The 24,122-nt window shown below is 43.6% G+C and overlaps 2 protein-coding genes across 7 annotated transcripts in view; one reads left to right on the top strand and one right to left on the bottom strand.

Moving 5' to 3' along the window:
• Supt16h (SPT16 homolog, facilitates chromatin remodeling subunit) overlaps positions 1-11,779 on the top strand; it is a 37,119-nt gene extending 25,340 nt beyond the window's left edge. The window contains exons 19-26 of the mRNA NM_001107261.1: positions 166-291; positions 589-701; positions 1,427-1,502; positions 1,974-2,143; positions 7,901-8,030; positions 9,033-9,162; positions 9,611-9,688; positions 10,387-11,779. Of these exons, the coding sequence (NP_001100731.1) occupies positions 166-291; positions 589-701; positions 1,427-1,502; positions 1,974-2,143; positions 7,901-8,030; positions 9,033-9,162; positions 9,611-9,688; positions 10,387-10,532 (969 nt within the window). The 3' untranslated portion in view covers positions 10,533-11,779. The remainder of the gene's footprint in view (positions 1-165; positions 292-588; positions 702-1,426; positions 1,503-1,973; positions 2,144-7,900; positions 8,031-9,032; positions 9,163-9,610; positions 9,689-10,386) is intronic.
• Positions 11,780-11,953: 174 nt separating this feature from the next.
• Rpgrip1 (RPGR interacting protein 1) overlaps positions 11,954-24,122 on the bottom strand; it is a 58,025-nt gene continuing 45,856 nt past the window's right edge. For all 6 annotated transcript variants that reach the window (XM_063274229.1, NM_001427786.1, XM_063274225.1 and 3 more), the window contains 5 exons: positions 22,213-22,328; positions 15,910-16,102; positions 14,676-14,760; positions 12,822-12,952; positions 11,954-12,139 (listed from right to left, as the gene is read on the bottom strand). In XM_063274229.1, coding sequence (XP_063130299.1) covers positions 12,027-12,139; positions 12,822-12,952; positions 14,676-14,760; positions 15,910-16,102; positions 22,213-22,328 — 638 coding nt within the window. In that variant the 3' untranslated portion in view covers positions 11,954-12,026. The remainder of the gene's footprint in view (positions 12,140-12,821; positions 12,953-14,675; positions 14,761-15,909; positions 16,103-22,212; positions 22,329-24,122) is intronic.

Here is a 24,122-nt window from a genome sequence, read left to right as displayed (position 1 = left end):
GTTTTTCTCTGTAACTCCGAAAGCTACATTCTACCTCTTCAGTCAGTAGTATAGTACTATGCGTATGTACCTGTCTTACGTACTTTGTTTCTTTAAGGATTTTGTCTTTGTAGGTTGAGTTGCCTAAATCTTCTAATTTTCCTGTTCTCTCTGGTTTATCATTAGAATGCTATCATGTTCGGGAAGAAGCGGCACACAGACGTACAGTTCTACACAGAAGTTGGAGAGATCACTACAGATTTGGGGAAACATCAACACATGCATGACCGAGATGACCTATATGCTGAGCAGGTCTGAGCAGAACCATATCTTCAGAGTAGCGTGGGGTAGGGTTAAGGATGAGCTCAAGATTATTTTATGCTCCGAAATACCAAATAATTTTAGTATCTGCTCTGGTGATCCAGTATATTGCCTTATGAATTAGGCGTAGATTAGAGAGATCTCCATGGTTTATGGAGTAAACCTTGAATAAGATCAAGTGTCAGAGTCAGGAGAATTGAGACTACAAAGGGATTTTGACCTTTTTGAGGGAACATACTATTAAGAAGTCACATGGTGGACTGAGAATAATACTGTTTTCCTCCACAGATGGAAAGAGAGATGAGACACAAACTGAAAACAGCCTTTAAGAACTTCATTGAAAAAGTAGAGGCTCTAACAAAGGAGGAACTGGAGTTTGAAGTACCATTCAGGGATCTGGGGTAATAAAACTTCTCCACCCTGCCCTCCAAAAGCTCCTGTGTCTGGCTTCAGGGAATGGGTTATTGTTCATAATTTAATACAACATAGATTCTTTTCTTTTTTTTCCTATGACTGATAACCTTAGAGATAACCGCTCGAAATCTTCAGGATTCTCTAGCCAGGCACCCACCAGTAATCCTAGCACTCAGGAGGTAGAGGCACACAGATCTCTGTTGAGGCCAGCCTGCTCTACAAGATGAGTTCAGGACAGCCAAGGCATAGAAAACCCTCTCTTTGTAGGCCAGGAAGACACCTCCAGGAGACCCTGGGACTTCTGACCTCGAAGGGTACCTGCACCTGTGTGCACATATTCACATGCAGACACAAACATCCAAATGCTTTCAAATGGATACATACATTTTAAGAATCTCAGAGGTTGGGCTGGAGGGATGGCTCAGCGGTTAAAAGCACTGACTGCTCTTCCAGAGGTCCTGAGTTCAATTCCCAGTAACCACATGGTGACTCACAGCCATCTGTAATGGGATCTGACACCTTCTTCTGGTGTGTCTGAAGACAGCTACAGTGTACTTATATGTTATAAATCAATCTTTTAAAAAAAGAAAAGAAAAGAAAAGAAAATAACCTCAGTGGTTTTCATAAGTAACTTCCTTGGGAGAGGCTTGTATTATGTCAACAGTAAGCTTATATGATCTTGAGGCTCATGTGTTTGTCTTCCTACTCTCAGGTTTAATGGGGCTCCCTACAGGAGTACCTGCCTCCTTCAGCCCACTAGTAGTGCACTGGTAAATGCTACAGAGTGGGTGAGTATTCTTGCCTCCTCTTATCGTTAATTTTAATTTTCCGATCCTTTGCAGTTAGTTTTCTTCTTACCCCACTGCTAAGATCCTGACCCCGGGGTCTGCAGAGCACATGCCCCACTCCTGAGTGACACCCACTTGCTTACTCTTCGTAATACAATCCTTAGAAAGGGGAAGGAAAGATCTTTTGATCCTAATTGTTTGATGCTTGGCCTGGATTTAAAATTCGTTCAACAAATGGTCTTTCTAAAGCCTCTGTAGTATTTAAAAACAGTTTCTTTTAGGATTCACTAAGTTTATTCTCTTTGAGAGAAGCAGTAAAAGTTCTTAGTATGTCACACTGAATTCATCTTTAAAAACAAGAACAGAAAACAGTTTTCCTCTGTGTGGTCATTTAGACTCTGAAAACATTTGAGAAGTGCGTGGAGGGAGAAGGTGCTTAACACGGTAATGATGCAGCTCCTGTGTTGACAGCCACCCTTTGTGGTGACACTGGATGAAGTGGAGCTGATCCACTTTGAGAGGGTCCAATTTCACCTGAAGAACTTTGACATGGTGATTGTCTACAAGGATTACAGCAAGAAAGTCACGATGATCAACGCCATTCCTGTTGCCTCTCTAGACCCCATCAAGGAGTGGCTAAAGTAAGTCCTGCCGGCCTCTTCTCCTTTACCTTGCACTATAAAATGCTATGTCTGTTACACCATGGTTTGTGCCTGTAGTCACAGCTACTCAGGTGACTGAGATAGAAGACAGAAATTTGGGTCTAGCCCACATGACATAAGAATCTTATCTCTAATTTTTTTAATCATTTATCTTTAGTTTTTTTAATAATTATTTAATGCATGTATATCCCCCCTCTCCTCCCTTTTATCTCCTTCATTCTCCTAAACAGGTGACTTCTGCTTTGATTTAATCTGTATTAAAACTGTGAGAAAACATCCTCTTAAGACTGGCCCAGTTCTCTTACATGTGATCTCCAGCTGCATTCACACATCTCACTTAGTTCCTCCCATTCCTGTACACCTGGGTCGGTTCCATAGCTTAGCTACTATGAAGAGGGCTGCAGTAAACACTGACCTGGTGGCTTATATTTTGACTAGAGTAAGACGAAATAATCATTATAGTTTTGCTACTCATTTCTCTGATGACCAATGAAACTGAACATTTTTTCATATTTTCATTAACAATTTATGTTTCCTCTTTTGTGCATCTGTGTGCCTGTGTTTGTACGTGTACTGTGTGTGCAAGAACCCATGGAAGCCAGAAAAGGGATAGATGGTTGGGAACTTAACCCAGGTCTGCTACAAGAGCAGTAAGCACTTTTTAACCTCTTAGCCATCCCTTCATCCCTTCAGCCTGTAATGTTCTAAATTTATTTATTTGTAGGGACAGGACATGCAGCATCTTGCTGGAACTAACATTTAGACTCAGCTCTTTCCTTCTACATGTGGATTCAAGGGATCAAACTCAGGTCCTCAGGCCTGGTGGCAAGTGCCCTTACCTGCAGAGTCATCTCACTAAGATAGAGCCAAGGCCAACCCCAACTCAATTATGACCAAAGATAACCTGGAATTTCTAATCCTACCTCTACCTCCTGAGTGTGGAGATTGCTGGTGTGTGCCCTCGCAGGTTGTTTTGTTTGTTTGGTTTGGTTGTTTGGTTTGCAGTGTTGGAGATAAAACCTAGGGCAAGTACTCTACCAACTAAGCCACATGCCCAGCCTCCTGTTTGTTCATTAACCCACTTATTGTGGATTTGTTTGATTTTGTGTTAGGTTTTGAGGTCTTATATTTTCTGTTTTGTTTTATTTATTTTTATATTTGGTTGTTTTGCTTCTGCGCTGCTTGTAAGTGTGGTGCCCATGGAGGCCAGAAGATGTCATCTTATCCCTTGGAACTGTACTTAGAGATACATGGTTGCTAGTACCCATGTGGGTGCTGGGGATTAAACCTAGGTCCTCTAGAAGAGCAGCTTCCAGCCACTTCTCTGTCTTTACTCTGGATACAAATCCTCTGTCCGGTAACAGGCAAAGGTTTTCCTCCTAGGCTCTTCACTCAACTAACTTGCTGTGTAGCTTTTTAATGTTATGAGGTCCTGTATGTCATTCTGTTTGTCTGTCTTTGTTCGCTTGTGTGTGGTGTGGGAGTATATGTTGAGAGTGAGATAAGGGTCTGGTTTCTTCATTTTTGTAAGTGAATAGTTTTTAAGATTTATTTTTGTTATTTTAATTATATATGTTTATATGGAGAGGTATACACACATGAATGCAAGTGTTCACAGAAGTCAGAGGTTCCAAATCCCTGGAGTAAGGAATTAAACTCCAGTTCTCAGGAAGAGCAGTATGTGCTTTTTAACCACTGAGCATTCTCCCCAACCCTTAATAATCTTTTTTTTTTTTTTTTAGGTTATTTTTGTTTTGTTTTGTTTTGTTTTGTTTGTTTTACATTTTTGTCAAAATGCATTGAAATTTTGACTGGGGTTATATTGAGTCTGTAGGTTGCTTTTGGTAAAATAGCCATTTACACAGTGTTGGTTTTCCAGTCCATTAGCATGACAGGTCTTTCATTATAGAGGTCTTTTATACCCTTGGGTTTGTTATTCTAAGGTTTAGAGGTGGAGGTAGGGGTGTTGGTTTGGGTTTGTTATGTGTTTTTGTTTTGAGACAGGGTCTCTGTACCCTGGCTGGCCTGGAACTCAGATTCACCTGCCTCTGCTTCCCCAGTGGTGGGATTAAAGCTGAGCACCACCACCACCCAGCAGAGTCTGGGTTTTTAAGATAGGTTCTAATAATTTCTAAATCTCATTGGTATAAAAATGACTTCCTTAATTTTTTTCTACTAATCTTGGGGTTGCTTCTTACTGTTTTTTTTTCAAGGGTGTATCATTAAGTTGTTTGTTTGAGCTTTCTGGTTTGTGTGTGTACACGTGAATGTGCATATAGGTGCAGACATACACACCATGCAGGTCCAGTTAAAGGCCAGGCGTTGATGTCAGAATGCAGTCTTAATTGCTTCTCCTCTTACTCTTTAAGATAAGGGAGTTTGAGGTAAGGAAGAGTTAGGGGCAAACAAACTTGGCAGCCACTGGGAGGAAGGAGATGAAGAAGAGAGAGATCCGACGTGTTCAGTAATGGGGATGGAAGGGGAAGAGGCTTTAGAGAAAGCGTGCCCAAGGTTTAATAGGCTAGCATCCTAGGCTAGCCTCCAGAAGGAAAAGAAAAGGTAAGCCTTTTGTACTCAAACTCAGAAAGCAAGCAGGTTTAGCAGTACTGTATAGCTGCCTCAACATTGTTTTGTTTTAGTTGGTGGGGGGTGAGAGAGAGAACACCCGTCCGTTGATGTAAGTGGAGTTTTCAAGTCACCCATAAACATTGGGTTTGAGTTAATCAGTAACTTTATATCTAATAATGTGTTTTATGGAATTGGGCACACCTGTGTTTAGTATGTCTGTGTTTATAACTGTCACGTCCTCCCTCAATTAGTATACCGTAACCATCTTTATTTCTTCTGACTTGTTTTGGTTTTAAGTCTGTTTTGTCAGATATTACAGCAGTAACACCTGCTTTTCCATTTGCTTGGAAACCTTTTCCATCCTCCCACCATGACTTAGCATCTCTCTTTTATGGTGAGGTGTACTTATTTTGACTGATTGGGTTTGGGTGGTGTTGGTGGTGGTGTTGTTGTTATTTTGTTGTCTTTGGATTTTTTTTTCTCACCTTATATTTTATTCAGCTAGCAATCTCATTACATCAAAAACTCAGAGAAGGGGCTGGGGATTTAGCTCAGTGGTAGAGCGCTTACCTAGGAAGCTCAAGGCCCTGTGTTCGGTCCCCAGCTCCGAAAAAAAGAATCAAAAAAAAAAAAAAAAAAAAAAAAACTCAGAGAAAATCAGATGTTGTTATTGGCCTTCAAACATCATAGTCCATGTTTGCCTATAGTCTCTCGAATATAAAACCACATTCACACCTCAGTGGCTACCAAACCACTTAGCATATCATCCATAACTGTGAGCTATTTGAAGCTACCAGTTTTCGCACTGTGAATTATTTTTTTCACTCTTCAAATAGGTATAGGTAGTTCAGCAGACATTGAGGGAAACCAGCTCAACCTTGGTGTAGTATCAAAATGTGGGCAGTTGAGGCTTTTCTTTTTTTTTTTTTTTTTGGGGGGGTGGGGTTCTTTTTTTGGTTCTTTTTTTCGGAGCTGGGGACCGAACCCAGGGCCTTGCACTTCCTAGGCAAGCGCTCTACCACTGAGCTAAATCCCCAACCCCGCAGTTGAGGCTTTTCAAGTAAGTCATATCAGAGTGTCCACCAGCACCAGGGCCTTCTCTAAGGTAGAAAGTATTTTAGTTTATTTGGGTATTTTTATTTTTTGTTTGTTTTTGTGGGTTGCTTTTTGAGACAAGGTATCTCTGTGTCGCCCTGCCTGTTCTGGAACTCTGTAGACTTAGGTTGGCCTGAGCTCTGCCTGCCTTTGCCTTGCAGGTGCGGGTATTAGAGGCGTGCACTGTTTGTACTGCTTAGTGTTTTCCTGCTCCTGCCTTAGTGTCCTGGAGTGTTTGGTTAGCTGCCGTCAAGGATGTGCTTATTTTTCTCTTCAGTCTGAAGGATCCCTTCTGGTATCTGACTTAAGTTTGGGATTCTTCAGTGTTCTCTCCTGGAATCCCTCTGTCATAGCTTATGTTCTCTTATTTCCTTCAGCAATGTTGTTATCTTGGGATTTGTGTGCTCTCTGCTCTCTGAGTTCTTTCTGGAATGTTGTCTAACCCACTCCCTACATCAGGCCGTCGCTGCAGCTTGGTTTGGAAGAATAACTGCTGCCCTGTTATTTTTATTGTTATCACCTTATATCACTTGTACTATGTTAGTAGTAAAGGGTTACTTTTAGTGCTGTATGTATGATACATTAGTTACTTTGGGTGTAAGTGGAAGGATGAAAAAAATATCTCAGAGTAACATAATGACTAATACTATTTTGACAGAAAAAGAAGAGGGCAGTGTGTCTAGAAAAGGGGATGGGGGCCTGTGGAGATCGGGGAGGGCAAAGTCCTACAACTCAAATGATGAGCTATTCCCTGCTCTCTGGGCTCAAATTCGGAGTTTCCCAAAACCTGACCAGCAAAGGACAACAGAAGAGAAATGTTGGGAGTGAAGAGATCATGGTGGTATAGAGTATGAAAGCAATCCAGTATGTTTCTTGATGTCCTGTATTCTGCCTTGAGAGCCATAAATCTGCCTTGAGAGAACTGAGACAGATTTAAAATAAACCTTTATTTTCATCTTCCAAAGAACTAGACCACACCAATACTGCGTTGATCAATCTCTAAAACCTTTGGCTCTCTACTTGTTTCAATATGGGAAGGACTGAAGTCCTTGCTTATCTTACTAAGAAGAGAAAAGGATGGTCTTACAAGCTCTTGCAGAAGACCCAGGTTAATTATTAAATCCATATAAATTAGCTAATTTATAAAACTATTCCTTGTAGAATTTCTGTTTGAGAAATTTTAGTTAAGTAGTAATTTAAAGTTATAAGCTTGCAGAAGGCCCAAGTTAATTATTAAAAATTATTAGAAAGTAGAAATTTTAGTGTAGGTAACATTCCTTAAAACAGGTTCTATCATTAGGTCTCGGGCAGAATGTGATTACTAATGATTCAGTTTATCCTCTAGTCACTTTTTCTACGTTTTATCTTGTTTTTAAATTTATTTAATTTCATGAGTATGAGTGTTTTGCCCTTGGATGAATGTAAGTGTACCACATGTGTGTCTGGTGCCCACAGAGTTTAAAAGAGAAAGTGAGACCCCCTGAAACCAGAGTGGCAGGTGTTTGTGAGCCACCATGTGGGTATTGAGAACTGACCTAGGTCCCCTGCAAGAGCTCATAGCTGCTGAGCCATCTCTGTAGTCCCTCCCTTTCTCTTCTCAGTCATCCACCCTAACTTAACCTACAATACAAGTGAGTAAGTCATTTAAGCACCTTATAAAGTGAGGACATTTTACATACTTAGACATGCCCTTGTCTTTATCAAATAAGCAGGTGGGAAATGGTGGGCAGGGCCAGTGGAATCTGCCCTCGTTTCTTCATTACAGGCAAATGAAGAGGAATATCTCAGAACTGGTTATAAGCTAAGATAATATCAGCGAGGGATGAGGGATCCTGGATGAGTCCTACAGAGACAAAAGAACCGGCTCATTGGTGCTGAAGAGGGAAAAAGGATGAAAATTGTTTGAGGAGCAAAGCTTGTGTTGGTTGCAATGCTTTTCTGACATAAGAATCAATGCTCTGGGGATTCAAATTACAGCCATTTAGGGCATGCCCAGTGCAAGCTAATGGTCATGATAATTTACATTGTCAGAAAATACAGAAGTTTAATTCACATTTTATAATGTCATTTTAGTTCCTGTGACCTAAAGTACACAGAAGGTGTTCAGTCCCTCAACTGGACTAAAATCATGAAGACCATCGTTGACGACCCTGAAGGCTTCTTTGAACAAGGTGGCTGGTCTTTCCTGGAACCTGAGGGTGAGGTGCGTGCATGAGTGTGGGCTTCTGGTTTTATTTAGGTATGCAGTGTTGCCTGATGTCATCTACATATTATGAGAGCAACGTCTATATGTAGTGTTTCTCTAGGTTAGTTTTACAGGTAAATCGTGAATTCGTTAGGAAAAGGTAGTCACTGCGCACATTCCTCAGAGTCTCTTACTGTTTGGAGGATTGGGTCATATTGCAAAAAAAAAAAAAACCACAGTCCTCCTGAGGGTGAAGAGGTGACTCAGTACTGCCTAATCCTCCAGAGGACCTGAGTTCAATTCCCAGCACCCACATGGCAGCTCACAACTCCCAAACTGCAGTTCAGAGAGTTTTGAAGCCTCTTCTATTCCCACAGCACTGCACACCTAGTGCACAGCCAGCCGCACATGACGGCAAAACACCCGATCACATAAAAAAAAGAAAGAAATGAACCTTTAGTGACTGAAGAGAGGGCTCTGTAGTAGAGCATCTTACAGAGGACCTGGGGTCAATTCCCAGCACCACATGGCATCTGGCAGCTGTCTGTGACCAGGAATCAACACCCTTACACAGACAGACCTGCAGGCAAGGCATGCACATAAAAAAATTTTAGTGAACCTTTAAAAAACAAAGTCACCAGGTTCTGTAATGTACACCTTTAATCACATCATTCAGGAGGAAGAAACAAGGAGATCTCTGTAGGTTCAAGACCAACCAGGACTACACAGGGATACCCTGTCTCAAAAATATAAAAAAGAAAAAACACTTTTTTAAAAATAGAGATCCTACCTTGGCGCAATGCATTAATACAATGTGTTTCTTCCATTAATTTTCACAAATAAGAATTGTCGGTTCCAGAATCTAGTAAGTGTACCTTAAAGTGTAATTTGAAGACAAATCCTTTGTCTCTTGGTGATTCAAGTCTGAGTTTTATATGTGAAGTGCTAGTGTGCGCAGCCCACTGAGTTAGTTGTTCATGTGAGAGGAGGAGTGACCAGGAGCTTCCTGTGCTTCACCAGGGCAGTGATGCTGAGGACGGGGACTCGGAGTCTGAAATTGAAGATGAGACCTTCAATCCTTCCGAGGATGACTATGAAGAGGAAGAAGAGGACAGTGATGAAGACTATTCATCAGAAGCTGAAGAATCAGGTTAAAGAATAGTTGCTGTACCGGAGAAATAGCTCAGTGTGTATGACAGCACTTGCTGTTACTGATCCTGAGCTTGGATTCTCTGCATGGATCTAAAAAGGCAGCCAAGCTTGCTCGTAACAGCACTAGGGTGTGGCAGCATTGGGGCTAGAAGCAGGAGGGCCATGGGGATTTACAAGCCACCAGTGTGGCCAATAAATAACCCTGACAGCTTCAGGCTCACTTGAGAGGCAAGCCCTGTTTGAAGGGAACAAGAAGAGGGGCAGTGAATATCCTCAGGCCTCCACATGCACAGGCCAGTGTACCTGTACACATAGGAAATAAATTTTAAAGGAGAAGACACATAATCCTAATCTGATAGCATTCCTAGAGACTATTTTTAAAAAGGGGAAATTTCTACATTTTGTTATATTTCTGCATGACTAATGTACAATCAATATTTTTCCAGATTATTCTAAGGAATCTCTGGGAAGTGAAGAAGAAAGCGGGAAAGACTGGGATGAGCTAGAAGAAGAAGCACGAAAAGGTTTTTTGAAAATATTGTTTTAAGTGACTTATTTTTCATTTATTTATTATGTGTGAATTTCTAACACAGTTCTCTGTTTTGAGGTGTTAATGTTGGAAGCCAATTAGAGTTGGAAATACCATTATAAAACTGTTAGGGTAGGAGGTTGGGGAGATGGCAGAGTTGTTAAGTGATTGCCATTCAAGCTTAACGTCTGCATTTGTATCTCCAGAGCCCTCACATAGAAACTGGGTACAGCATTGCATGCCTGTAAGTCCAGTGCTGGAGAGGCAAAGATAGGAAAATCCTTTCCTTGTGTTTCCTTGCATGGTCAGTCTAACCATATTAGTGGGTCCAAGTTCAGTCCAAACCCTGTCTCAAGGTGGAGAGCAGTTGCGCTAATTTTGACCTCTGCTCTCTGTGCTCCTCCAACACACAATACATACATACATATATAAAAACAACCTAAGTCACAGGCACCACTTAACCAAAGGAGGGCGAAGATCCTGACTGTACCCAGAGGCTACAGGTGGGCTTGATCCCATCTCTTCACACTTTTGATAGGTACCAGCATGGCCAGGCATCTTCTCCTTTTAAGTAAGGTGTGTCTAGGTCAGGTAACTAGTAACTGACAAGGTGAAGATTAACTGACACATTAGCTCGTGCTAGCCATTAACAGTAGGTATCTTAAGCTAACAAACACTCTGCCTTCTGCTTAGCGGACCGAGAAAGCCGTTATGAGGAGGAGGAAGAACAGAGCCGAAGTATGAGCCGGAAGAGGAAGGCGTCTGTACATAGTTCAGGCCGTGGCTCTAACCGCGGTTCCAGACACAGCTCTGCACCCCCGAAGAAAAAGAGAAAGTAATATGAACCTTGGGTCCTATGCTCCATTCTTTCTGCAAACAACTCCTAAAATGACATGACATAGAAACTGTTTTTCCTTTTGGTTCTGTTGAAGTTTTGCCGTTTGTGTTTATGGGTTTAGGGGCCATTTGTGCGGACCAAGCTACTCGGGGAATTCCAGGCCTACCAGGACATGTGCCAGTGGCCCCGATCAGATGGCTGGCAAGGGAGGCGGTGTTGAAGGGCAGGAGGCTCCTCCCACTGTTGATACCATTTATTCTTTTCTTCTGACAACTTATCTTTGGTATCTCAAAGCTGAATTACCAAGACAGTGGTATGAGCTCACCACTATTTCTACTATGGTTCTTTTTTCTTTACTTTTTTATTTTTCCTGGCTTTTTGAGACAGTCTTGCTATGCAGCCATGGCTGACCTTGAAGTCGATGTAAACCAGGCTAGCCTCAAATGTATGATCCTCTTACTCTGCCTCCCAAGTGCTGGGACTACAGGCCTGAGTCACCATACTTAGCCAAAGCGTGGTTCTGGCCCAGAGTCAGTCCTCCATCCGTCCCTTTATCAGTTTGAGATCTGAAGTTCTCAAGAAGGTTCTTGGGTTTGCTGATGGTTGTGATAAGCACAGCTGAGCTAAAGGCAGAGCGGGCTGGTGTCTGGTCTTAGGTTGTTCTGGTTTCTTGCCTGGTGCACATTCTGGGTGTTTTTGCTGCATTGGAAGACAAATACTGGCACTCCGTGGCTGGGTTTTTCCTCCTTACAAGTCCATATGTGGTACAGTGCTCGATCGCACATCACCACTGTCTCCTCTGATCCATCTAAGGAAGAATGGCCATGCCTCATCTGCTGCAGGTGAAATCTAGAGGGAGGCTTACAGGAGTCAACACGGATCTCGAAGAGTAAGTCATGTCTTGGCCTAGAATATCTTGACAAGAAGAGAAGCAGGAAGAAGGCCACACCCACAAGGCTGGGCTCTGCTGCTCCTCCCTTTCCTTTGTCTGCAGTGTCCTGTGTCGGTTGCTTCTGATGATGAGCTTTAAGATACTGGGGGGCTCTCTCTTGCCGTCCTCCCCTGCAGGTTCTCTGCATCCACCTGTCCCACTTTGCCTCCTCTGTTCTGTACCTTTATGAGAAGGGGCTTCTCGGATTTTATGTTTGTTTGTTTTCTCTCCTTAGCAGTAGGACTTGATATTTTGAATTTTGGAAGAACTAAAAGATAAATAAACTGGGATTTTTTTTGTTTTGTTTTGTTTTTTGTAAACTTGTCTTTTATGACCATTTCTTTGCAGTTTCTGAAGTCTTGCCTACTAAAGTGTTAAGGTGTTAGAAGAAAATGCCTTTGTCTTCAACTAGTACCATAAAAGTTCACTGATGGTTGTAAGCCTCGTCATTAGTTTGAGAAACAGATAGCAAGATAGCACAGGAGACCAGATTTATGGCATAGCATGTTATTTTATAAGACACGTTGAACTGTGATTCCCTCAAATTGTAGAGTGGAGTAGAACTTATGAAAACAGATCTTCAGTCATCTCCTTATAAATGCCATGGAGGGCAGCAGTTGCTTGGAGGGAAACCTTCAGCCTTCCAATTTGGATGGCCTGGTTTCCAGGGCTCACAACTGTGGACATGGGTGAAAAGACAGTTAGGCACCAGCAGTGTTCCATTTATACATGTTTGTCTGTCTGTCTATTTGTATCAGGGTCTCACTTTGGCCCTGGCTGGCTCATAACTCACTGTGTAGACGAGGCTGGCCTCCTCCAACTCACAGAGATCCTGCTTCTGTCTCCCAAGTTCCTTGGACTAAGGGTGTGTGCTAACACTGCCCAGCTGTTTATACTCTTTTTGTATACTTGGTGTTTGTCATATTGGAGCTACTCTCATGGGAAAGTGAAGCTGTTACAGTGTGCTCTACACACATGAAGAAAAGATTAAGATGCTTTGGAGATAAAAGCATGTAAGCCAGAATAGAGGAGAATTAAAAAGGACTTTTAGGGCTAACCAGACGACTCAGTGGTTAAAGATTCTTGCTCACAAGCTGAGGTAGTCAGACCACAGAATCTACATAATGAAAGGCAAGAAGAAACTAATAACTCCTATGGGTTGTCCCCTGACATTTATATGTGTGCATACATTACGTCAAATCTAGACAATCCTAGATATGGTCCAGAATGAATACAAAAAGCTGTCTGAAAGCCTTCGGAGGCATTTGTCTCTTCGGCTTCACAGATAATTGTCAACAAGTTACACAGGTGGGCTATTTTCTCTATGAATAAATAGAAGTATAAAATTTTATTACTTACTCTCTAGTTCTTGCTCTAGGATATCTTTTCCGGATTGAAATATCTGCCACAGTTCGAGGTATGCATAGCCTATATCTTGACATTCTTTTTTTTCTTCATCCAGAGGATCGCTTACCACTGTAAACTTTAAACTGAAAAAAGATAAAAATAAATCCATTTAACTCTGCACTGCTTGCTTACTAGCTCCTTATGTTTTCAAACTGAAGTTATACACACCTTTAATACCAGCACTCAGAAGGTAGAGGCAGGTGGATCTCTTGAGTTTGAAGCCAGCCCAGTCTACATAGAGTTCCAGAGCAATCAGATACACAGTGAAAACTCTCTCAAAGGTAATTGTGGGGGTTGGGGATTTAGCTCAGTGGTAAAGCACTTGCCTAGAAAGCGCAAGACCCTGGGTTCGGTCCCCAGCTCCGAAAAAAAGAAAAAAGAAAAAGAAAAAAAAAGGTAATTGTGGAATTTGAAGAGGTGGCTGATGGATTAAGAGCACTGGCTGCTCTTCTAGAGGACCTGAGTTTGACTCCTAACAAAATAATTCTTTTTGAAAAGTAATCACAATAGTGTTTTCCCTGTATCCAAATCCCTTCCCCCACCACTTTCAAGGGGAATAAGAGCAAAGGTGGAGAGTCAGTTTGGGGAAGAGTTAGGCACCCATACAAGTTGGAAGACAGCGTCAGAATAGGTTGCCTACTTCTTTGTGCCTTGTGTGTCCTGGGGATTGAATTCAAGTCATCAGTCCCAGAAGCACTTTCACACTTTCTGAGACAATCTCATGTAACCCAGTCTGACTTGCAACTCATTCTATCATCCAAGACTGGCCTGTGCCCACTTCTCAAGGGCAAGTACGTGCCACCTCTCCATACATTAATTTTTGAAAACCAAAAGTCGTTTGGTTTATTGTGATGACAGCAGAAATGGGGCTGAAAACTCGAGCTCCAGGACTCCACTGGCGGAGTCTTAGCCAGAGCAGATCAGCATTCGCTCTCGTTAGCCAATTCCAGTCCCCAAATCTACAGGAAGTCAGGTTACTGGCATTATTATGGGTAAGAGACTGTGGGCTGTGTGGGTAATGTGTGTCACACTTAGAAGAGCATTCAAAGAACATTGCAAAAACCACAAAGTTTGAAAGTAGAGGTTGGGATTCAAAACCTGCTCTGACAGCGCTGTCTGCTGCATGCACCACACTGGTGAGGACACCACAGGCTAAGTCAACTGGAGTCTGACACGACACAGAAGAGAAAGGAAAGCAATGCTTTGCTTTGCTTTGGTTTGGTTTGTTTTTTTTAAGCCAAAAGAAACACCCATAAATAAAAGTCTTGTAAAATTGTGTGTTTTGGGGGGCTGGAGAGATGGCTCAGTGGTTAAGAGCACCAACTACTCTTCCAGAGGTTCTGAATTCAATTCCCAGCAACCACATGGTGGCTCATGACCATCTGTAATGGGGTCTGGTGTGTTGGAAGACAGAGTGTGCTCATATTCATTAAATAAATAAATCTTTTTAAAAAATTGTGTTTTGTATTTTTTAAATACAATTATGAGATGGGTATTACAATGGCATAGTATTGGTGTGCCAGCATATATGAGAAATTAGCTGAGTAATCTTAGAATGTCCAAATGTTCTATCTGCCCCATGTAGGACTCTGGTAGGATTCAAGTTGCTGTCACACACGCAAGTCCCTGCCAACAGTGAAACAGGAACTAAACCTAAAATAACTGGTTAGGCAGTCAGACACATGAAGTAAGTGGATGGGAGATTCATCAAAAGAAAAGTTATTAAAATAGCATAAGCAAACAACTAAACTGAAACTTTGTAAATCATGTCTATGCATTGTCAGTATAAAAAGCAGAGAGGCTTACCGTCCCTCATCAGAATTTTGAGCTTGTAGCATGGCAAACAAAAACTGCCGTCGGTCTTGATGCTCCACTGGGTCCAGATCTATCACTGTGTGAAAGAAAGGTAAAAGAACAGAAAACAGATGTGGCTGTAGCTCCGTGGTAGCGTTTGCCTCCTGTGCATGAAGTTCAATCCTCAGTATTTGCAGGAAACGGACAAAAGGCTACTGTTGCTGTTTGCATTCAGGACTCCCATAACTGTGTCCAACAGTGATCCAAAGTAGACATCCTCAAAGGAGGTCTACAGGCTGGCTCCCCTGTTTTATAAGGTTTTGCTGAAAGCTGGTTGTAGTGGTGCAAGACTTTAATCCTAGCAAGCGTGAAGCAGAGCCAGACATATCTATGAGCTTGAGGCTAGCCTGGTCTATGTAGTGGATTCTAAGACAGCCAAAGCTACTGGTTCAAATTCCAGCATCCACTTGGTGGCTAATTCCATATCCAAGAGAGTCTGACACCTCTGCCTTTGGAGGCACTGCATGTGTGTGATGTACAGACATACATGTCGGAAAATGCCCAAATAATTTTTAAAAGAAAATAGCTAAAAGTATCTGCTGTGTGTGTGCATGTGAACACACGTGTGCAGATAGCAAATATTAAATATTTTGGAGTATTTGTCAAATAGTAGGGTAGAAAGATACTTCATGCCTGGCCTTCTCCAAAAAATACTTCCTTCCAATATCTCTTTCTGAGAAAGCTGAAGCTACAGGAAACATCTATTAAATCAAGAAGGGGGCGGGGGCTGGAGAGATGGCTCAGTGGTTAAGAGCACTGACTTCTTCCAGAGGTCCTGAGTTCAATTCCCAGGAACCACATGATGACTCATAACCATCTGTAATGAGCTCTGATGCCTTTCTAGTGTCTCTGAAGATAACAGTGTACTCATATAAACTAAGTAAATAAAATCTTAAAAGGAAACCAAGCCAGGTGTGGCGGCATATGCTTTTAACCCTAGCACTCTAAAGGCAGAGGCAGGCAGAAGATGTCAGAAGGAAAAATGAAGGAAGTAAAAGTACAAATGTCTGCTTAGTTAAATTCTGTTTTAGGCTTACTTGATCTTTTTGAACCATATGCCTGTACCACTGAGGTAAATATAACTAGAGGAAGTGGTGGGTTCACATTCCGTCGGTGGTGAGTAGATCTGACCCCAACTGAACGTGTGCTTGCCTCCCCTGCCCACTCACCATGCAGGAAAGCTCACCCTTGCTAAAGTGGAAGTGGATTTCTTCGCCTGCCCTTGGTTTCCTCAGGGACACTGGAGTCTCTGTCTCCGATAGAGGCAGATCACAGAATTTGTACTCCACATATACCTGCCGGATATTCTCATCCGCCATGACGTCAGCCTCAGGGCAGAAGGCCAGGGAGACTATTTCAATGCACATCTTCTCTGAATCCTGAAATGGAAATATTGATTTCCTAAAGGCTAATGAGACTTCAGTGTTAGCACATTATTCTAGAACCCCATCATGACACACTAGCGAGTCGTTTACTGAGAATTCACAGGCAAACTAGTTACAGCAGATGACTTGACTGAATTGCCACGGAGTCGCTGGGAAATGTGTAAGGGAGTCCAGTCTCTGTCTCCTACTGAGTCAATTACCAGGCCAGCCTTCCCCGGCTATTTCCACAAACAATGAAGAAGCTGGGAGTGGTGGTTCACTGGGGAGGAGCCTGAGTACAAGACTAGACTAGCTTGGACTATGGTGGTAAGATTTTTTGGGGGGGTGGTTGTTTGTTTTGGGGTTTTTAGGTTTGTTTTTGGATGTTTGGTTTTTCTGTTTTTGTTTTTATGGGGTTTTGGGGGGGTGATTTAGTTTGGTTTGGTTTTTCGAGACAGGGTTTCTCTGTAGTCCTGGCTGTCTTGGAACTTGCTCTGAAAATGAGGCTGGCCTCAAACTCAGAGATCTGCCTACCTCTGCCAGCTGAGTGCTGAGATTAAAGATGAACAATACCACCACCAGTGGCTGGGCTGCTTTTTCAAAATGACCTGTTTGCAGTTTTCCTCTCAGCCCACACAAGGAAACCATTGACTTCTGTTTGTTTGTTTCTCTGGGGTTTTTTTTACTAGCACTTTTAAAAATGAAAGTACAAGACAGATCAAAGGAGACACTTCTGGGGTCAAGGCTGTTCTTCCAGAGGACCTAGTTCAGATGCCCAGCGCCCCAGTTCCAGGGGACCTGGCTCCCACTTCAATGACACCTAGCAAGAATGTGGTACATGGACATACATGCAGGCAAAGCACCTTTACATAAAATAAAATCTTTTTTAAAAATTGTAATGGAATGCAATAGAGCCGCAACAACAGAGAACCCAGTTATTGAGATCAGCTTGTGTCCCACTCTAAGTGTAATGGAACGCAATAGAGCCGCAACAACAGAGAACCCAGTTATTGAGATCAGCTTGTGTCCCACTCTAAGTGTCTCCATACTATGTAAAACAGTGGTTGCCCTGAGAGACTCCATTTTGAGGTTGAAGAATAACTGTGCACCTGGATGAACATGTGACTGGCACCATATGTCCAGTAATAGCCTCACGTCATAGAATGATAAGCAATTATTCCTGGTCATAGAAGGGAAACCACCCTGTAAATGTATCAGGGCAAACTGAATCTCTCGAAGCACGTGGGCATACTAAAAGCATCTCATGAGACCAAGCTGGAGGATGCGTCAGAGATGCCAGACTGAGGAAACGTAACTCTCATCTGAGCCCCATAAAGGGAAGATAAGCCCCATCTGCCGCCTGAAAGTCCTGGCAGGTGCAGAGCTCCCAACGGTCCCGAGGGCTTCAGCTTGGCTGGTCCCTGCCGTATGAAGCAAACGACCTACTTTAACTGCTGTCAGCCAATCCGGCTCACCCATCTGAGCCTGTCATGCATGCATCGGCCTCCCTTCTCCTCACTCCCACCACTCAACAGTGCAGCCTGACTCTAGAAAAGCAGCTGCAGCACACTTCCCAAGACCCCTAGCGGCTTTGCTGTCTTGTGACCACGGAGGCTCTATTTGCTTCTGAAATCTCTTGAATTTTGTTGCAGCCTCTTCACCCTTTACAGTCTTTAAAGCAATGTACAATGTGTGGTTTGAGAATCGCTGTCAATAATCAACACTGAGATAAAAGAGCCTATGCTTGCCAGGTGACGGTAGTGCACGCCTTTAATCCCAGCGCTCGGGAGGCAGGGACAAGTGGATCTTTGTGAATTCGAGGGCTGATCCACAGAGGAAGCCCTGTCTCAAAAAACAAATTCTGAAAGTGTGGAAACACAAGTGTGTTCATCTGTGCTTCTGACAGTACGTTCATGACAGCAACAAGACACAACAGAACAGAGTGGAACGGGAAGGACTGGGAGGGAAGGCTCAGAGTGAAAAAGCAGACTGGGAGCTCAGGGCGCACAGGAAAGTAAGACTTGTTTCTTGAAACTCCGTATGTACAGGAGAGTATTAGGCACAGCATGCAGGCGATGCTGTTTGTTTTCAGTACCTGGGATCCAGAGGAGGGCCTTTTGCTTGCTAGGCAAATGCTCTGCCACTGAACCACAACCCTGGGTCTGCTTGCTTTTGCAGTGTTACTAACTAGACCCAGGGAACGAGTGGCTGCAGCTGGTGCTCCAGCACTGTACTATTTCCCCCAACACTCTTTTTATATGTATGTTTGTATGTGTATGTATGTACATGTGTAAGTATGTATGTATATGTGCACCCGTGTGTGTGCACCCAATATCTCCAGTGTTCCAGTATTCTCCTTATCCAGTCTGATACTTCTTATATTGCATTTCATAAACGGATGTTCTTAACAACTCCTCCCTCCCCCACAAAAAAAAAAGGAGGTCGTATGGGACAGTGAGAAGGCTCAACAGGTAAAGGAAGGTGCTAACTGCCAGGCCTGATGACCTGAGGTCTATCCTTAGGACATAGGCGGTGGAGAAAGAGCTCCTTAACCCAGATTGTATTCTGACATCCACACACATGTAGTGGCATGCACACTCACGTGTGCACATAATTAAAAAATAAATAATGTAATTTTCATGTTTCACATATCTGTACATCTATCCCGTCTTGTAATCAAATCACTTATTTGCCCTTGTTACCTGTACCATAAAGGTTATTTCCTTTTAGCCCAGGCTGGCCTTGAATTCCTTCTGTAGTGGGGATGACCTTGGTCCTCCCTCCATTGGTCAAGTGCTAGGATCTCAGGCACCACTACCAGGCCCTCATATGTTCTGGGTAAGGGATCTAGCAACTAAGGCATCCCTCCAGCCCTCCACTTCTCTGTGAATGTTTACTGCCCGTTTCCTGTGACCTTGCTCCTAACTGTCCTCCTCCTTCCCCTCTTGCATCCAGCCGGGAACATGAAGGAAGGTTGTAAAAAGAAGTGTTGAAGGACTAGGACTTAGACAGGGCCTTAATGACAGGCAGATAGGGCGATGAGCCACAGTCAGGTAGTAAAAATGCCCAACTTCCAAGATGGCAAAATTCTTTTTTCATCCTCATGATCTGAGTCAAAAACCTGGCAGCCGGGCTGGGGATTTAGCTCAGTGGTAGAGCGCTTGCCTAGGAAGCGCAAGGCCCTGGGTTCGGTCCCCAGCTCCGAAAAAAAGAACCAAAAAAAAAAAAAAAAAAAAAAAACCTGGCAGCCAGGCCACAGAGCCTGACAGCTTCAGTCTCGTGGTTCTGGAGTTAGAGCTGAGAAGGTACATGGAAGGGCCTGTGGAATCCTCCACTCCGGCTAAGGAGAGACACTGAGGCCAGGGATGTGTCAAGGGAGCCCCTGCACCGAGGCCCAGAGGACACCTGAGCCAAGAAGAGCTGCAGACAAGGTGTAGCCAGTGCAAGAGAAAGGTGTTTCCATCAACAAAACTGGAAAGACTGAGAGATATGGGTAGCTGTCTACTCAGCCCTTTGACATCAGGCATAGAAATAAAGAGTTTGGAGTCTGCCCTGCTGGGTCTGTCTTGTTTTGCTTCAGTATTTTTTACTGAGGCTCCTTCCCTCACTTCGGTAATGGGTTAATGGCAGTGTGTAGACTGTGCCATCTATGCTGGAAGTATGACATTTTCCTTTTACAGAGGGGCATAGTTAGAAATTGCCTTGAGTCTCGTAAGAGACCTTGGACTTTGAAAGCATGTTGAGACATGATAGACTGTGGGGACTTTTGAAGTTGGACTAAATGCACCTTTGCACTATGATATGGCTACAGCCTATGGGGACCAGGGAGTGGAATGTGGTGGTGTGAGTGAGTGAGAATGACCCCCATGGGCTCATAGGTTTGAATTCTTGGTCCCCTGTGTGGAAATGTTTAGGAAGCATGGCCTTATTGGAGGAGGTGTGTCACTGGAGGTGGATTTTAAGGTTTCAAAAGCCTATGCCAGGCCCAGCCTTGGTCTCTCTCCCTGGCAGTCTCGCTCCCAGGCGTGAGCTCTCAGCTATTTCTCCAATGCCATGCCTACCAGCCTGCTGCCATGCTCCACCCATAATGTTCATGGATCAGCCCTCCAAAGCCATAAGCAAATCCCCATTAAATGCTCATATTTCTTTTTAAAACCAAGCAACTTAAAATAGAGGCCTGGTGGACTCTTTCTCCTACCAATAGGCCCTATCTGATGATAGACCAGAGGCAAGATGAAGGATGCATTGGGACGTGTTTAGGTCAAATGTGTGGACTGGGCTGGAGAAATGTCTCAGATGTTAAGGCACAGGTTATGGGGTTGGGGATTTGGCTCAGTGGTAGAGCGCTTGCCTAGCAAGCGCAAGGCCCTGGGTTCGGTCCCCAGCTCCGGAAAAAAAAAAAAAAAAAAAAGGCACAGGTTAGTCTTCCAGAAGTCCTGAGTTCACTTCCCAGCAACCACCTATAGGATCTGATGCCCTCTTCTGACATGCAGACAGAGCACTGTATACTTAATAACTAAATAAATCTTTAAAAGAAAAAAAAAAACTGTAGACCTATCAGCCTCCCTCTCTCTGCTCTAACTGACTAACCCTAAGTTAAGAAGGAAGAGATCAAGAAAACGACCCACAGACATGCCCACAGGCCAATCTAATAGAAGAAATTATGCCGTTCCCTCCTTGCAAGTGACTCTATTTTGTGTAAGTTTGACAAACTTAACCGATACAGGGACCAAACCAGGCGTGCCTGTAATCCCAGGACTCAGGAGGCTTAGGCCAGACTCTACAAGTTTGAAACAAGCCCAGGCTCCAGTGTAAGCTCCTGTCTCGGACAAAATAAAACAAGAAAACGGAGTAAGCCTGACTTAAGAATCATTCACTAAGGGCTGAAGAGATGGCTCAGTGGTTAAGAGCACTGACTGCTCTTCCAGAGGTCCTGAGCTCAAATCCCAGCAACTACATGGTGGCTCACAACCATCTGTAATGGGATCCGATGCCCTCTTCTGGTGTGTCTGGGGATAGCGATGGTGCACTTATACATAATAAATAAATCTTTTTTAAAAAAAGAATCATTCACTAAGATGAGCATTCCATAATCACTTGTAAAAAGAAATAAGGAATGAGCAATTGCAAGGATTCCTGTGAGATAGTTAACATCAGGACTTGGTACACCGCCCAAAAACACAGTCAACATCACCTGGTAGAATTCTGTCTAAATTAAAGGTCATGTGTTACTCTGACTCATCGTGAAGAGAAAGAAAAGAAGGCCAGGCATCCAGAGGCAGAAGCAGGAGGATCTCTGTGAGTTCCTAGGCTAGCCTGGACTACATAGTAAGACTGTCTCAGTTGGTCACTGTTTTATTACCCATGAAGAAACACCAGGACCAAGGCAACTCTTATAAGAAGAGAAAGCACTTAATTTAATTGGAGGCTTGCCTACAGTCTCAGAGGCCATTATCATAATGGCAGAGCATGGCAACAAGCAGGTACGGTGCTGGGGAAGTAGCTGAGAGCTACATCCTGGTCCATAAGCAGAGACAGACAGACAGACAGACAGACACAGACAGGCAGACAGGGCCTGGCATGGGCTTTAGAAACCTCAAAGGTCCCCCCCCCTCCACCATGACACACTTCCTCCTCCTTGTAATCCTTCAGACAGCTCTAAGCATTCGAATCTAAGAGCCTCTGAGGGCCATCCTTATCCAAACCGCCACAGAGAACCTGTTGAAAGCTGGGGGGCCGGAGAGGTGTGTCGAAAAACTGCAGAAACTAAGACATTTCTCTAAGCCCTCCCACAAAGACTTCCTTCCTTTCTCACAATCTCCATCTCCTACAGTAAGGGTACTCACCTGAAAAAATGGCCTCCACCGAGCTGGGGGTTACCAAGTTTACAGTGACAGGCATGCGTGGCAAGGGATCCAAATAGGGGCGAGAAGCACAGAACTCAGCTGTCATTTGCATCAAACTAAGGAAGCGCTTTCATCGCCATAGCAACAGACTTCCACACCGATGCTCTTTCCATCCAGCCTGCATTTCTCAACAGGCTTCTTGAACCTCACATGTGTAGGCACTGAGCCCTCTCTTGCTAGGTCCCCTTCTCTAACAGGTAGGCTATCCCAGTTACTTACAGCTTTAGGACACGTCTGAGACTGGGGTGTCACTACGATATCATCGCTGTCAGGAGTGTGTGCTTCACTGACTTCAGAAGCTTGTTCACTGGATTCTTGGTCTGTTGGGGAGGAGGCTGAAACACACAATGCTTTCAAAACACTTTTTCCACTCCACACCACGAGCCAGAGCTCACAGCACTTTCACTGTCTGAGCACTGTTATTTCAGAACGGAACGCTGTGTTTCAAAGATTCCCTTATTCAGAAGTCTGTCATCACGGCAGACATTTTCCGTGGGGAAAAGGAGAAAAGGATGAACAGAAAAAAGGAGAGACAGAGACAGTGGAGGGAGACAGGGAGATAGGGGGAGGGGAGAGGAAGAGGGAGGAGGAGAGGAAGGGGAGAGGGAGGAGAAAGAAAAAGAAAATATGGGCCAGAGAGAGAATTCAGTTAAGAATGCTGGCTCCTCTTCCAGAAGACCTGAGTTCAGTTCCCAGCACTAACAGGGCTTCTCTCAACCATCTGTAACCCCAACTCTAGGGGGAAACTAACACCCTCTTCTGTTTGTGTGGGCACCAGGTGTTATGTGGTACACAGACGTACAGTACACACAGACTAAACATGCATACCCATAGAGAAAAATTAAAAAAAAAAATAAAAACTTATATAAAAGTAAAAGAAAGCAGGCGGGCAGGCAGGCTAACCTCTAATGTCCTTATGGGCTTGAAGAAAACAGCTAGGCTAAGGAGAAGCAAGCAAGACAGTGTGTGGGGACACATCCCCAAGACATCTATCTTCCAGCACTCTTCCCATCCTGGACTCCTCTCCCATGTGCCTGCCATGCCCTTCTTGTGGAGCGGTAGAGTGTACAATGCCCTCCTGCTGAGGGACAGCGTGGGACTCCTTCAAGTGAAAATGTTGAGACTCAGACACGGTGGTGCATGACTGTGATCCCAGCCCCAGGGAGGGGAAGGCAGGAAAACTGGGAGTTCAGGGTTATCCTCAGATACTTTGTGAGTTCAAGGCCAATGTGGGCTACGTGGGGCCTTCTCTTTTAAAAATGTATGTTCAATGGTTCGTGCTAATTGTCAACTGACAGAATCTTTAGTGCTTGAGGATGGACATCTGGTCTTGTCCCTAGGGGATCATCCTGATTAATTGATGTAGGAAACCTTCTTCTGCCTCTAGCCTTTAAGTTTCGTTTTTTGTTTTCTTTTTTTAAGATTTATTTTATGTGAGTACACTGTTGCTGTCTTCAGACACCAGAAGAGGGCATCAGATCCCATGACAGATGGTTGTGAGCCACCATGTGGTTGCTGGGATTTGAACTCAGGACCTCTGGAAGAGCAGTCAGTGCTCTTAACTGCTGAGCCATCTCTCCAGTTCCCTCATTTTTTTGTTTTTTATTTGTTTGTTTGTTGAGACAGGACCTCACTGTGTAGCCCTGGCTGGCCTGGATCTCATCATATAGACCAGACTGGACTCGAACTCACAGAAAGCCACTAGCCTTTGCCTCCTGAGTGAGGGTATTAAAGGTGTACCTTCCTGAGAATCTTTGTCGTTTTTTTGCGGGATAGGTTTTTAGTTACTTTTTGTCAAATATATCCCTAAATATTTTATTCTTTCTTGTGATACTCTGGAAAGAGTTATCTTCTGCATTTCATCTTCGGGTATTTCATTGTTGATGTATGGAAATATAGTTGATTTTGGGGAAGCAGTCTTTTGCTGAGCTGAGCTATCTTTTTAGCTAGCCCTTTTGTAGATTTGGTTTTATGACTTCTTAGAGACATGACTTTTCAGCAGCAAATAAAGGTAGGACCATTTGCTTTCCAACCTGTGCCATTTGACTACTTTTTCCCCTTTGGTTTCACTGGTTAGAATCTCCACTGTCCCAGGCATGGTGGCACACACCTTTAATCCCAGCATTTGG

Source organism: Rattus norvegicus, chromosome 15 (assembly GCF_036323735.1).
Source record: "Rattus norvegicus strain BN/NHsdMcwi chromosome 15, GRCr8, whole genome shotgun sequence".
NCBI lineage: Eukaryota > Metazoa > Chordata > Mammalia > Rodentia > Muridae > Rattus > Rattus norvegicus.
The sequence above is the reverse complement of the archived record's forward strand: the minus strand, read 5'-3'. Positions and strand labels throughout refer to the sequence as shown.